Source organism: Branchiostoma lanceolatum, chromosome 3 (genome assembly GCF_035083965.1).
Source record: "Branchiostoma lanceolatum isolate klBraLanc5 chromosome 3, klBraLanc5.hap2, whole genome shotgun sequence".
Taxonomy (NCBI): Eukaryota; Metazoa; Chordata; class Leptocardii; order Amphioxiformes; family Branchiostomatidae; genus Branchiostoma; species Branchiostoma lanceolatum.
The window spans coordinates 20,091,101-20,103,219 of record NC_089724.1 but is presented as its reverse complement, the minus strand read 5'-3'; the positions used below and the strand labels follow the sequence as shown (position 1 = coordinate 20,103,219).

At 43.2% G+C, this 12,119-nt stretch overlaps 1 protein-coding gene across 3 annotated transcripts in view; it reads right to left on the bottom strand.

Moving 5' to 3' along the window:
* LOC136430918 (mucin-2-like) overlaps positions 1–12,119 on the bottom strand; it is a 38,942-nt gene that overhangs the window by 22,764 nt on the left and 4,059 nt on the right. For 2 of the 3 annotated variants that reach the window (XM_066422012.1, XM_066422014.1), the window contains exon 2: positions 828–1,066. In XM_066422012.1, coding sequence (XP_066278109.1) covers positions 828–1,046 — 219 coding nt within the window. In that variant the 5' untranslated portion in view covers positions 1,047–1,066. Of the gene's footprint in view, positions 1–827; positions 1,067–3,309; positions 3,504–12,119 lie in introns of those variants that run through there. The other variant, XM_066422013.1, reaches the window with a different exon arrangement.

Sequence of the window (12,119 nt, the reverse complement as noted above, 5' to 3'; positions counted from 1 at the left end):
GATAACGACACCCATGGAAAATAGCTTGATTCTTATCTTGAATCAGGTTCATTGGATAGCCGAAATCATCTGACGTTTTGTCTCACTCAAAATGAGGCCACGATAGATTCTACTTGCATTCTAGTAATTCGTCCAAATTTCCATGACTTCTGATACACTCACTGAGAACCTGATGTATCATGGAGCCATTCCTGCTCATTCAGTCGTGAAGTTTGGGTGTAGTTCACAATGAATATCCGGATGAGATTTTGTTCAAAGCATCTTCGGGAGACGAGTGGCGTTGAGATCTCATCTAGATCAGATTTCATCTAGACTTTGAATATCTAAAAAAGATCATCGCTGCGGCGAACTTACACAGAGGACGAGCGGAGTGATGTGACTTCCAGTGGAAGGTTGATCTTCAATCCTGCACCACTGGGAACGAGGATGACATTACCCAGGAATAAACGACGTCGTTCGTTCTCGTGACGTCAGCATGACTTGGCGTTGTGGGAAATCACTATGTTCTCCAATATATGAAGACGGTTCATCACGCGTAGTCGGGGACCTGTACATAGCCTTTTAGGTCATTACTGAGACAGTAGTAAAGAACGCTTTGAGTTCTGATGTATTACTGAAGATCAGACTACAATGTCGTTTGTCTACAGTGACTTCAAATACCGCTGAAGGTCAGTGAGCAGAGCCTCTTTGGAATTGCCAAATGCAATTCTACGATCTGCCATGGGAATCTAGCAAGCTATATATCCTTCTCTTGCTTCTATCTTACATGGTACCCACACTAATGATTTTAGCCCTGTTCAAGGGGAGTTCCCAAGTATGTTGCTGACCTTTAACCTGCATGAGTTGTCCTTGCCGGTGTCCAGCACTTTGATACCCGGGATCTTCCGGGCCTTCTCACGGGTATCAGAGCGGGCGAAGTCGTGGTCGGGCTGGAGCGTGACCCTGCCCGTGGGCTCGTCCTTCAGCTCCCCGATAGCCAGCGGGAGGAGGGGTTTCTCCGCCTCGTGGTCCCGCTTGGTCGGGGTTCGGCCGTGTAGGCGGACCATCACGGTGTTGCTCTTGCTTCCTGAAAAAGAAACAAAATACTTTTAAGTATACCACATCTTATTTGTTTACACAGATAGAAATGGCACTTTTGTCATCAGTTTGAGGATTATAAATCAATTTACGTTTCTTGACCTAAATGGCATAACTGTTATTCATAGCAACCATGACAGGAAAATTAAAGGGAAAAATCGATGTACCAAATAAGAAGCATAATTTGCAGACATGAATGCTTTAGTACGTTTATAGAATGATTTACTACCAGTGTTAGATATCAATGAGTATTACAAATGTCTTCATGACAACATGGATTAATGGAAAGAGATGCCTGATCACTCTGCCTTCATAACAAAATGTCAAACTCGTGACTCATGAGTCACTCGCTACAGCAGTCAGCGGGTAGATTCCACTTTAACTTTCGTCCCAACAATTTTCTTCTGTGTCCCTATCAGAGTAGAGTAAAGTAGCCATCCACTACTGAGGTGAAGCATTGCGCTTTTTCATGTAGCTGACTTAGTGCGTTGAATACGTCATCGGCAGCGCTCTACGATCGTAACAGTTTTATGTACTCCCTGTCCTGTAATTACACTCCTTGATATGCATACCCTCTCAATGTACTAACACCATCATCAGATGGGTTCCGCACATTCCACCAGTTCGTATGTAGTTCCCAAATACCGAGGCTACTTGATGGTTATTTCAACATCGTAGCGCTTCCGTCCGTTTCCTTTGAAATCGTTCATTCTATCATAACATATACGTCTCATTTGAATATCTCAACCAGAGAGCATGGGGTGTCAGATAGCCTTGGAAAGGGAATAAAGAGGGGTGAACTGGAGATAACGGACGAGCAATGGCCTTGATCTGGTGGAAGGAAACTGCATTAAACATGGGATGCAACCGTCATTCGCTAGAAATGCCACAGACCGCGCAACGCTTGTCTATCATGGAAGGCCAACGAACCCCTTATGCTGTAAATAAATTAAAACCACTTTCATGATACCGTCTGTGTGCAATTTTGGTCAGCCCTAAAGAGGTGAAGTAGAGCGTCTCATAGTCGTAATGTCTTCCCACGTATGTACCAACGGAGAGAGGCACCGAGAGTCTGAGAGTGGATCGTGCAACGGTGTTAAACAAGGATCCAGTGAGATGGCGTGGTGCGCCATTTCTGTATGTTAGTCACGGAAGGTGTCTTTCTTACCAAGGACATTATATAGTCTTTCTTGTGACGGTTGACACTTCTTCGATCTCCAACGTACAATTTTAGTAACCATATTTAAACCTTATTTTCAGAAACAAAATTGCAAAATTAAACTGGAGCTAGACTATGTGATTTTGTACAAGTTGTCGTACTGTACCAAGCAGATTCTCGTTCATAACAAAATTCCCTCAGCCGACTATGACAGCCTTACCGCTGGAACATTCTCAACATGACGGGAAATCTATGCGAATTAACATGTGTGAATTATCGAATCATAAAAAAATGTATCATATCTTCAGTTAACAAATGGCAAGATGTCTAACTAGTATTCACCAGCACACATTCGGTACACGCATCTGTGCAACCAAACTCGTCCTAATAGACTAATGACTAAAAAGTATTCCCAGTGATGTTACTACAACTTGAGTGGCCTTCAATATATTTTGCTAAGTATGATTTAAGAAAAACAACGTGCAGAACTCGGGAAAAAGCCATGGGAGTTGCTAGCTGTCAGAGTGAGGAGATTAAAAACAGACCCGCTGACAAGCTTATACATCATGTCAGACCACAATGTTGTTATCAAATATAAATGTGCAGAGCAAAGTCATCGGCGTGTCATATCACACACCAAGTTAATTCATCTAGTCCACATTTTGATGAATCTTTCAACCATTAGTTTTTACGACGAGATGACTGCGTCTGATGTTGTTGATGATGGGACAGCGTCATGTTTGCGACTGTTGCGGGACCTGACACAAGCAACAAGGAGATGTCAATTTAAATGCAAATTCCTCGGCAGATTGATGTGTTTTTTAAATTACATCCTACCTTTGCCACCTCACGTCTTCCACGCAAAGACAAGCAGGCGACAATGCCTCCCAAACTGGGCGGGTGTATAAACTCAGAGGCCATTAAAATCGATGGTGAGCCAAAAGCCTGAGCCAAAATCTATTTTCCGCTACTGGCTGAGATTTTCCATCTCTGCAGGTCCCGGCGAGGACTAAGTCCCCCTGCATTACTGCCGTGTCACAGGCCTGTCCCGCAGAGCTAATCCCCTTACTCACCTGGTCCCTCCAACAGCAGTGGCAGTCCGGATCAGCGCTTTCAATTATTTAACGGCGCGCGGATGAAGGAAGGCAGGAAGAAAATCCGGGAATGCTGGAGGAAGCACGGATGATGTTGAGTTACTGCGGGCGCTGGGAGTACGGGCTGGAGAAGTGCGGCAGCCGCTGCTGCTGCGTCCGTGCAGGGTAGGGGAGTAATCGTTGGGCTGATGACGCGCGTTATTAGTCATTACTGCTCGGCCTACCGAGTTGGGGTTGGCCGCTCCAGGGGCCGATAAATCACTGTCTCGGTACAAGCTCGTCCTCGAGCACCTTATGAATATCAGACCGGCCATGAATATACATCGGCAATGTGTCGCCGTGTTTACGTATCAACAAGAATTATATTTTAGGAAAGACAAATGACACCCTTAAGATCGCTTTTCACTTTTTGTGATTATTTCTAGTCTTGTGAAAACCGCAATCGTGTCTTTCTAATTCTATGGATTAACCCATTTATTAACGAGACCAGTGATACCAATTCATTCAATCATTTAGGTAAACTGTTTCTCTAGAAGGTCATTTTTCTAAAGGGTAAAACAACATAGTTGATGACAGATGGCTGTCTGTAAAAGGGAACTTTCATAGCCTCACTTCCATACATGATCACCTAGACCCATTACTTTGGCTCACAAATGTCACGGAGTTATTGGATTGTTGGCTGTTCCCGGTTAAATTGGAAAGGAACTACCCGAGTAGACCCCAACACCACCTTCCCAGCCAACATCTCGGATCGGAATAACTCGCCTGTCAATCCTGAATTGGTAATTGTCGCTGTCTGTACGATTTCTGCATTCTCGTGACCACCACTGCGCCCAAACCGCACGGCTAGCGTGACCAAGGTTCTAGTTAGGTCATTTGTGCTTCTTCGATTTTGGGGTCAGGGTATTTTACTGGTTTGCTATCATTTTCCTATCACCGATCAGTCAATGTCTACCGGGTACAATGAAATTGTGTATTTTAACAGCCTCCCCATGCATACAGAAGTATTTTGATCCATCAACGACTAGTAGTTCATGTTGTGGTTCACATCGCTTCGATCTGAAAATCTGTAAGGATATGTAGTCTATGGGTGCAATTGTTTTAATGGGGTTTTCATAATTAGACCCCCCCCAACACACACACACACACACACACACACACACACACACACACACACACACACACACACGCATACATACACCCATTAACACATAAACCATAGCCAACGACAAAAATAGATACACATCACATAATGAATGAAAGACCGTTATTGTATTTTTTTCCCACTGGGCTAAGCACATGTCACATGCTAACAATCATATACATATACATATACCTGTACATTTAAATATCTAATCATCAACCGTCCCTGACAAACATACTTATACCTGTCTCTGGAAGCGCCTTTACCGAAAACACTAAGGCATTAATTAGATGTGATGTGGCTTCACTCCAAAAACAGACCACCAATCAATCAACCAATACACTAGTACATAATAAGCCAATCTATCTGAAGACGTCAGAGAGGGAAATCAAGTGCAATGTCTCTCACGACTGCTCGCCTGTCGTGTAGAAACGAAAGTGCACAACTTAGGGAATAGCTTTAGAACCAAAGCCGGTTCAGAAGTGTCGTAACGTATGGCAGAGCATTCGCTATCTATATACAACAGTGTCGGTGAGACAGAGTCAGAGCTGAGATGGGGTATTAAGGGTCTGCCAGCAAATTGCTTTCCGTGGCATGTAGGTAGGCGTTGGAGACCAGATCTAGAGATTGTGTGCTGTGATAGTCTTTCCATTAGTTGCTGATAAAAATAACAGGTTTGCCGGAGTTCGCAGTACGTGGAACACGCTCGCGTAATCTCGCGATACCTTCCAAGATATGCTGCCTACCCCTCGGTGATAGGAAGTGCATGTAGTTTTACGCTAGTGGAGAAATCTTGTTATTCCACATTGCTCAAGCATCTAAGGCACGGCGGGACATTTTGCAATTATAGCGACAGGGCGGTCGCACAAGAGGAATAGTCAATATTACGGCAGATTCTTCAGAGGCTAGGTCCTAACGGCCTTCCCGGGTGTTATGTATGGGTTGGTATATTGGCTGTTAGACTGAAGGAATCCGTTAACTCAAAGACGACTGCAATTCCAAAGGAGGCAATGATTCCGGCGTGGAACGTTTTATCACGCTTTCTCATCGCATTTGTGCGTTCTTTAATTTCGCACATTCGCACTGACATTGATGTACACATGGTTTTCCTCTGCCATTGTTCGTCTCCTTGAAGAGTGCAACAGCTGCCTCTAATAACGGCACGATATTCAGCACCATGGACGGCACCTTCCCCTTGCTGTCTTTGCTTGGGTTTTGATTTTGCAGACATTTAATACGAGTTTCTATGCTAATACATTGGTCGATTGATAAAAGTAGGCCCACAAAACATCCCGTCGCATGTCCCAAAGAACTGCGTCATAATCAGATAACAAGCGATCTATGCCGACAGAAAATGAAAAGCCCTACACTCGGGTATTGAGGAAATCATCTCTAATTTGATAATCCTCAGCAGCTAAACTTTGTTACCACGGCTGCGTTCTTCAATTGATAAAAGCGAAGGTTGAGTGGTTCAAAAGGTCTTGTTTAAATAGCGACGCTCTGGATCTCCTAAAGGGATAGAAGCGTTCGTTACTGATACATCTGTACACATCAACTCTCGGCATACGTTATTTCTTCCCTCACTCCCTGCCGTGCATCAAGCATGCCATTCATCTACCGATAGTTAATTGCTGAGCGGTAAAACAGGTATATGGATAGATGAGTGAGTAGAAATTGGTTATTTCCCGGTCGACATCGTGTATATTTCCCAATCGACATGGTGATTTGAATTTAACAGTTTCTATTTGCAGAACATTTCAAGGACAAAAGTCTCGACGGACAATAAGTTATTCAGATCTGGAGAGGGTTCCTAGAAGAAGTGACCTCTGAAAAGGAAGTAACGTTCATGTAGATAGGATAATGAGAATTGATAGGATAATGACCTAGAAGCAATTCGTATCAAAGGTATAGTTTTGTTACTCCATATCGTGCCTATTTTGAGGTTCTAAATTTCAAATTCAAAAGACATTAGTACCCATAAGAGAGCAAATCTAGTGATTCAAGTTCATCGGCTTCCGCTACTGTACTGTGCTATAAAAGGTTTAACCTGCGGTGGTACTGGTAACAATGGTTTCAGACACTAATATAAATGCACCGTGTCATTACCACAACAACAGCGCGAAAACTTACGCCCTGCTAGCATGGTTCACACTTCTATCCCATTAGAACATAGCCCTGCCATGCAGTCCCGTACACCTCATCAATTCACGAACATAAAGACGTCGTAAAACGATTCCCAGTGAGTTTGTTACCGTGTGAACGTTATCGCTACAAACTGGCCATTTCTGTGGGCTTCTTGATAACGGTGAAAATATTTATTTGAAGACCTATGCCTATGGAGGAACATTAGAGAGACAACTTTAGATTGTAGTTTTATTGTACCGTATACGCCACTGATAGGCTGCCATTCCATCAGGTGTCGTGGCTGATGTGTGTCTGTTAGAGATATCAAGAACGCCTTTGGGAATTCAGCGAGGACTCAAGACGTCTAAGGAAGTGTTCCAATTTACCGCAATAGATATTGGGAGGTCGCAGTTGGGATCCCCAATCTTCCCAGTTGCTCGCACAAATGTCAGGCTTATTTTTCGTTTGGCCGATGGAAAATAAGGATAACAGCACTGCAAGGGTGGCTGTCGTGTGGTCTTTAATCGTACCTGTTCCAATTTGGAATACGTAGCTATTTGCCAATTCTTACATTGCAATGTAACGGGTGAGGAAGAATGGTCTTTGACTACAGCGGAAAAGAAACTTTCTTTTTCAAGTGTAGTCAAATATTCATTTTTCTCCCCACCCCATGATATTATGATAAATGTCCCACACCGAGATATGCCCACTTTTATCTTCCTCACACACTCAAACCTCAGAGCTATGTTGGGATATCCCATGATATCCCATGACTCTTCTGAAGCCCTACCATCAATCCGCAGAGTAAATTACCGCCTTATCAGATTATGGTATATGCTAAAGGCCACTACTGCAACAGCCTCTGCATGAAGCAGTGAACAGCTGGACAACTATCCTCCACTTCAAAACCTGTAAAGCCTGGGAAGTGTGTTTCCAGTTTCAATTGACAGTTGAGTGAATAAGTGTCAAACTGCAGTCACAGATTTGTTTCAGCAGTAGCTGTCGTTTGATTACTAGATATTATAGCCTGGAGTTCTTTACCATTATTCTGACTTGAAGAAAAACTACGAGCTTTCATTGTTATATAGTATAGACTAATCTATAGCTGTACAGAAAAAAAAATCTACTGGCACGAAGTTATTTCTCTTCAATTCAAATGGGCGTGTTCTGTGCTGGTTACCGGTTCCGTTTTAGTTCAGGTGCCACAGTGTAATGACAAGAGAATTGTGCGTTTGATCTATTCATTGTTGTCTCATAAAATGTGCTTATTAGGCTTTGCCTAACTGAAAAGGGTACCATTTTCGAACTTTCTTTGCGTCACAATATACACACTCATGCATTTACACGTGTACGGAGGATGTACCTATGCTGCATATATAGAAAACTTCTGATAATAACATTACGTTTGGCCAAACATGCATGGGACTATGACAGCGCAGTAATGTTGCTTTATGTGAATGTATGATGTGCAAATACTCTGAATATGCATAGGATGCCAATCTACAAGTATGTCGTATCTTTGCTGTTCGTAATTTGAAGTAATGCATACTCTGTTTCTGAACAATTTGGACGTTTTGTAATCTATACAGCATCTTATCGGTGACTTCTGGAATGAAATCTCTCATTTTGCCCGACCCTGCGGGCAGGTACGTGTGATGGTAATGGCGGCCTGCGAGTCGCAGCCGGGCAGCAGGGCCCGGAGGCGTGGATTCAAACCTTTATGTGCAAATCGACCAGCTCGTCTATTCTCCCCGCACGAGCTCTAATGCGTGAAGAATTTTAAGTGCGTTTCAAGGTGGCGATGTGGGCTTGTCAGCATTATTTCAATATTTTCGCTTTCCCCTGAGGTGACATTTAATCGACGTGAACAACATGATGGTGGGGTATCGACAACCATGGCGGGCGGCAACAGTGCAGTACCACAGGCATCAGGTGTTTCCGGTGTTCTGTATTCTCCTCCAGCACATACACATGCGTGCTTTAAGAACTCTGAAGGTGCATCATTTCGTTCTAGTCATGATGTCATTTGCAGTTATGTTACTTAGAGATGGTCATTACAGCTACGGGTGTCCGGAATTTAGAAGTTGTTTCGTGCCGCGGGAGGTACGTATATACTACACACACATATACGTGCCTTGGTTTATTCACTACTGATGAATTTATAATGATTTTTTATTACAGTTCACCCTTCGGCTCTTACAAGGGAAGGCCAGTGATTTATTTGGAGTGACAGTTGCCCGGCCATCAACACGTAACTTACAAACTTCTGCAGGTACGCCCAAACGGTTAAGTTAAGCTACATTAGCTAAAGGGAAAAATAAAGAAGAAGCAAATTTCCAGAGTGCAATGTAAAGAGAATGGGTTAAAATCACGAATTCACAACAGTTGTGAAGGCTAGAGTGAAAAGTCTGATAAGTATTGGTCTATATGCCTGAAATCTTGCAATGACTAGGGGCAATGCTGGTTTGGCTTAATCGGGTCCAATTCCAGTTTTATAATTTCCCTGTAAAAATAAGTACAGGAAATGAAATGAATTCAGGTCCTCATGTTCAGGTCCAGCAAAACGAAAAAACAGTTACAGAAAGAGACAAATGTGAATTGAGGCTAAGAAGTACCACAGTTTACCTACCACAGCAAGCAAAGGAAATGACGTCAGTGTGGAAATAAAGAAAAGAATTGGGCTCAGAGCTGCAAACTTTGCAAAACTTAAAAGAGTATGGAAGGACAGACACATTACGCTGACACAGTAACAGAACAAAAATCCAAATATACAACTCGTGTGTGCTTTCGACAGTACGCTGTGGCTCAGAAACTTGGCAAATGACAGTGAGGCAAAAAAAGTCCTTGATCAGAGGTGGTTACGAGTCATTCTGAGGGTGAGATGGCAACAGCACGTCTCCAACGAGGAAGTGCGCAGGAGGATGGATCTGTCTACTCTGGTGCGCAGACCACGAATAAGGTGGCTGGGGCATGTTGTAAGAATGCAAATATGGCAATGGCATTTTTTTTTCGCCCTGTCGCATCATATTTTTCCTGAAAAATCCGAGAACCAACAAATTAAATTGGTGTGGCCTAATGCGCAAAACATCGTCAGCAAAAAGAGCTGGATTTGTTCACAAAATCCCACTATATTTTCACCGCTTTCTCGTTTCGCCTGATAGAGCTAATACGAGAGAGGTGCTCGTAGGTTCTCATTACACCACGTTTACAAATGTCTCTGGTGGGCCAAGTACTCCATCACCGCACCGCTCCTGAAGGTCAGGGGTCGGCCTCATTACCCATAATTCAAGGGATTAGCTTGTTCTGAATTGTGAAAGGTTATCAATCATGGTCGTCACAGAGAACTCGTGATGTAGTCCTGGACCCGAGGGCTGCCCTGCAGGTATTGTACATGGGGCTGTCCAGATCACCAATAACGCCTGGTATAGACGGCACGATGTAACACCCAACATGAGCACATTTATCAATGCAATTGATTGAACAGGCTCTCTCATAACATTATGGGGGGGGGGGGTCCTCGAAACAAGAGAGCAGGACAGCCATACGATAATGCGTAGAGTACAATTCAGTTCAAACCTGGAAATGGCAAATATATGAAGTCGTTAAAGACAATCACAATATTGCATTCTGAAACTGCATAACATAGTGGAAGATGGGTAGTTACAGAATTGATGAAACGATCAGAATGTGAGAAATGAATGTATCTGAATGAAACTACACGTAGCCAGTTTGCATTGATTTCTAACTGACAAAGGTTGATACAGTCTCAGATATCACATGATGAATCAGTCCTCGGCAAGTAATGTAAGTTTCAATCTAATCATGTAGTTCATGTTTATTTCCCTTTTGTGCACATACCGATAGACTCCGCTGCCCCCACGATATATTACATGCAGTACAGAGGCCGGGGGAAATGGGTTAAGCGGAGCAGGCAGTACTCGCTCTGCGGAATTCACACCCCTATAATCTCCATGTTAAAGGCAGCTCTCTGTATGTAGAATTCTGCACAGCGGTGAGGGGAGGTAATGGGCCGCATGTTTTACGGCGTACCAAGCCGTTCATCAAGCCTTGGAAACTGTCAGAAAATGGCGTAACTTACTTAGGACAGGATGCACTCTAAATGGCAAACATTCCGCGGGGTGATAGGTTTGGCTCTGAAAAGCAATAGCCCTGAAAATGTTGCCGTTTTACGACTTGGTTCTGAGGGGACCTGAGTCAGATACAGGAGGGGATGTTGAACGGTATATCCGGAGACAGGTGGAGGTGGTTTGTGCTCAAATAGGCTGTGTAATTACACCATACTAGAGGGATGAAGAAACTAAAAAACAAAATTTCGGAGGTGTCAACGAGGCAGTCAAGATAGTACTAGCAATTTGTTTTTAATTTTACCGAGAAATATGATGACAATTCGCCAAAAATAATTACTCAAGCAACTGGATAAGATTTTGAAACAGTCAGACGTTTCAGACAGTATCCACTGTCTTTCGTCAGTGACTAACGATAGGACTGAGAACACCAGCTTTATACCAAAACTCTGAATGGATATGTTAATGAGGTAAAGACAATTTAGGATGTCTTGAAGTAGTCTTCAAAAAGAAGATTAATTCAAGACAAAGTTATGCCAATAGTTCAATTAGCTACTGTTGTTCTAGTATAGTAACTAAATGTTGCTTGTCCGGGGGTGGTGGGTGGTGGGCAGTGCATTATCCCAGGTGCCTGAAAGTTGAACGCGTAGACCCCCTTTCCTGTTGAGGGCGGGGTTGTACATCCTCTCATATATTGCTTCTCTAATTCCCCGTTCGAACCAGCGTTCTTCACGATCTAGGATGTCCGTGGATTCGAAATTGAATGAGTGTCCCTGGTTGTGTTTTAGATGGTGGTAAATGGCAGAGGAGTAGCGGTTAGCGCTCTTTCTGCAATGTTCCTTGTACCTTTCTTTTAGTGGTCGACTTGTCTCCCCAATGTACATGTTGAAGACTACTTCAAGACATCCTAAATTGTCTTTACCTCATTAACATATCCATTCAGAGTTTTGGTATAAAGCTGGTGTTCTCAGTCCTATCGTTAGTCACTGACGAAAGACAGTGGATACTGTCTGAAACGTCTGACTGTTTCAAAATCTTATCCAGTTGCTTGAGTAATTATTTTTGGCGTATCTTATTACCTGGATGTCTAACCTTCATCAACGTATGATGACAATTGTACCGTTATATCTTGCCTAAGCACAAATTTCAGACAATGGAAAAAACATCCGTGTGATCCAAGGTCAGTAGAGAAGATCAATAGATTTGTTTATTTGATCAAGAGGGTTTTTTTTCGAGAATACGTTATCAAAGCCTGTGCAAATGATGTAAAACTATCTGGTCAGCCGCCGTTAGTAAAACCATTAAGAGCCATACTAAGTGATTCATTTCACCCGCACACTGAACGCCTTTTTATCTAGTCCTCGGAGATTTGTTGGACACAATTTGGTATTCTGACTAGCAGGCCAGGATTGCGCAAGTTGGGCCTTCCGTCGGTG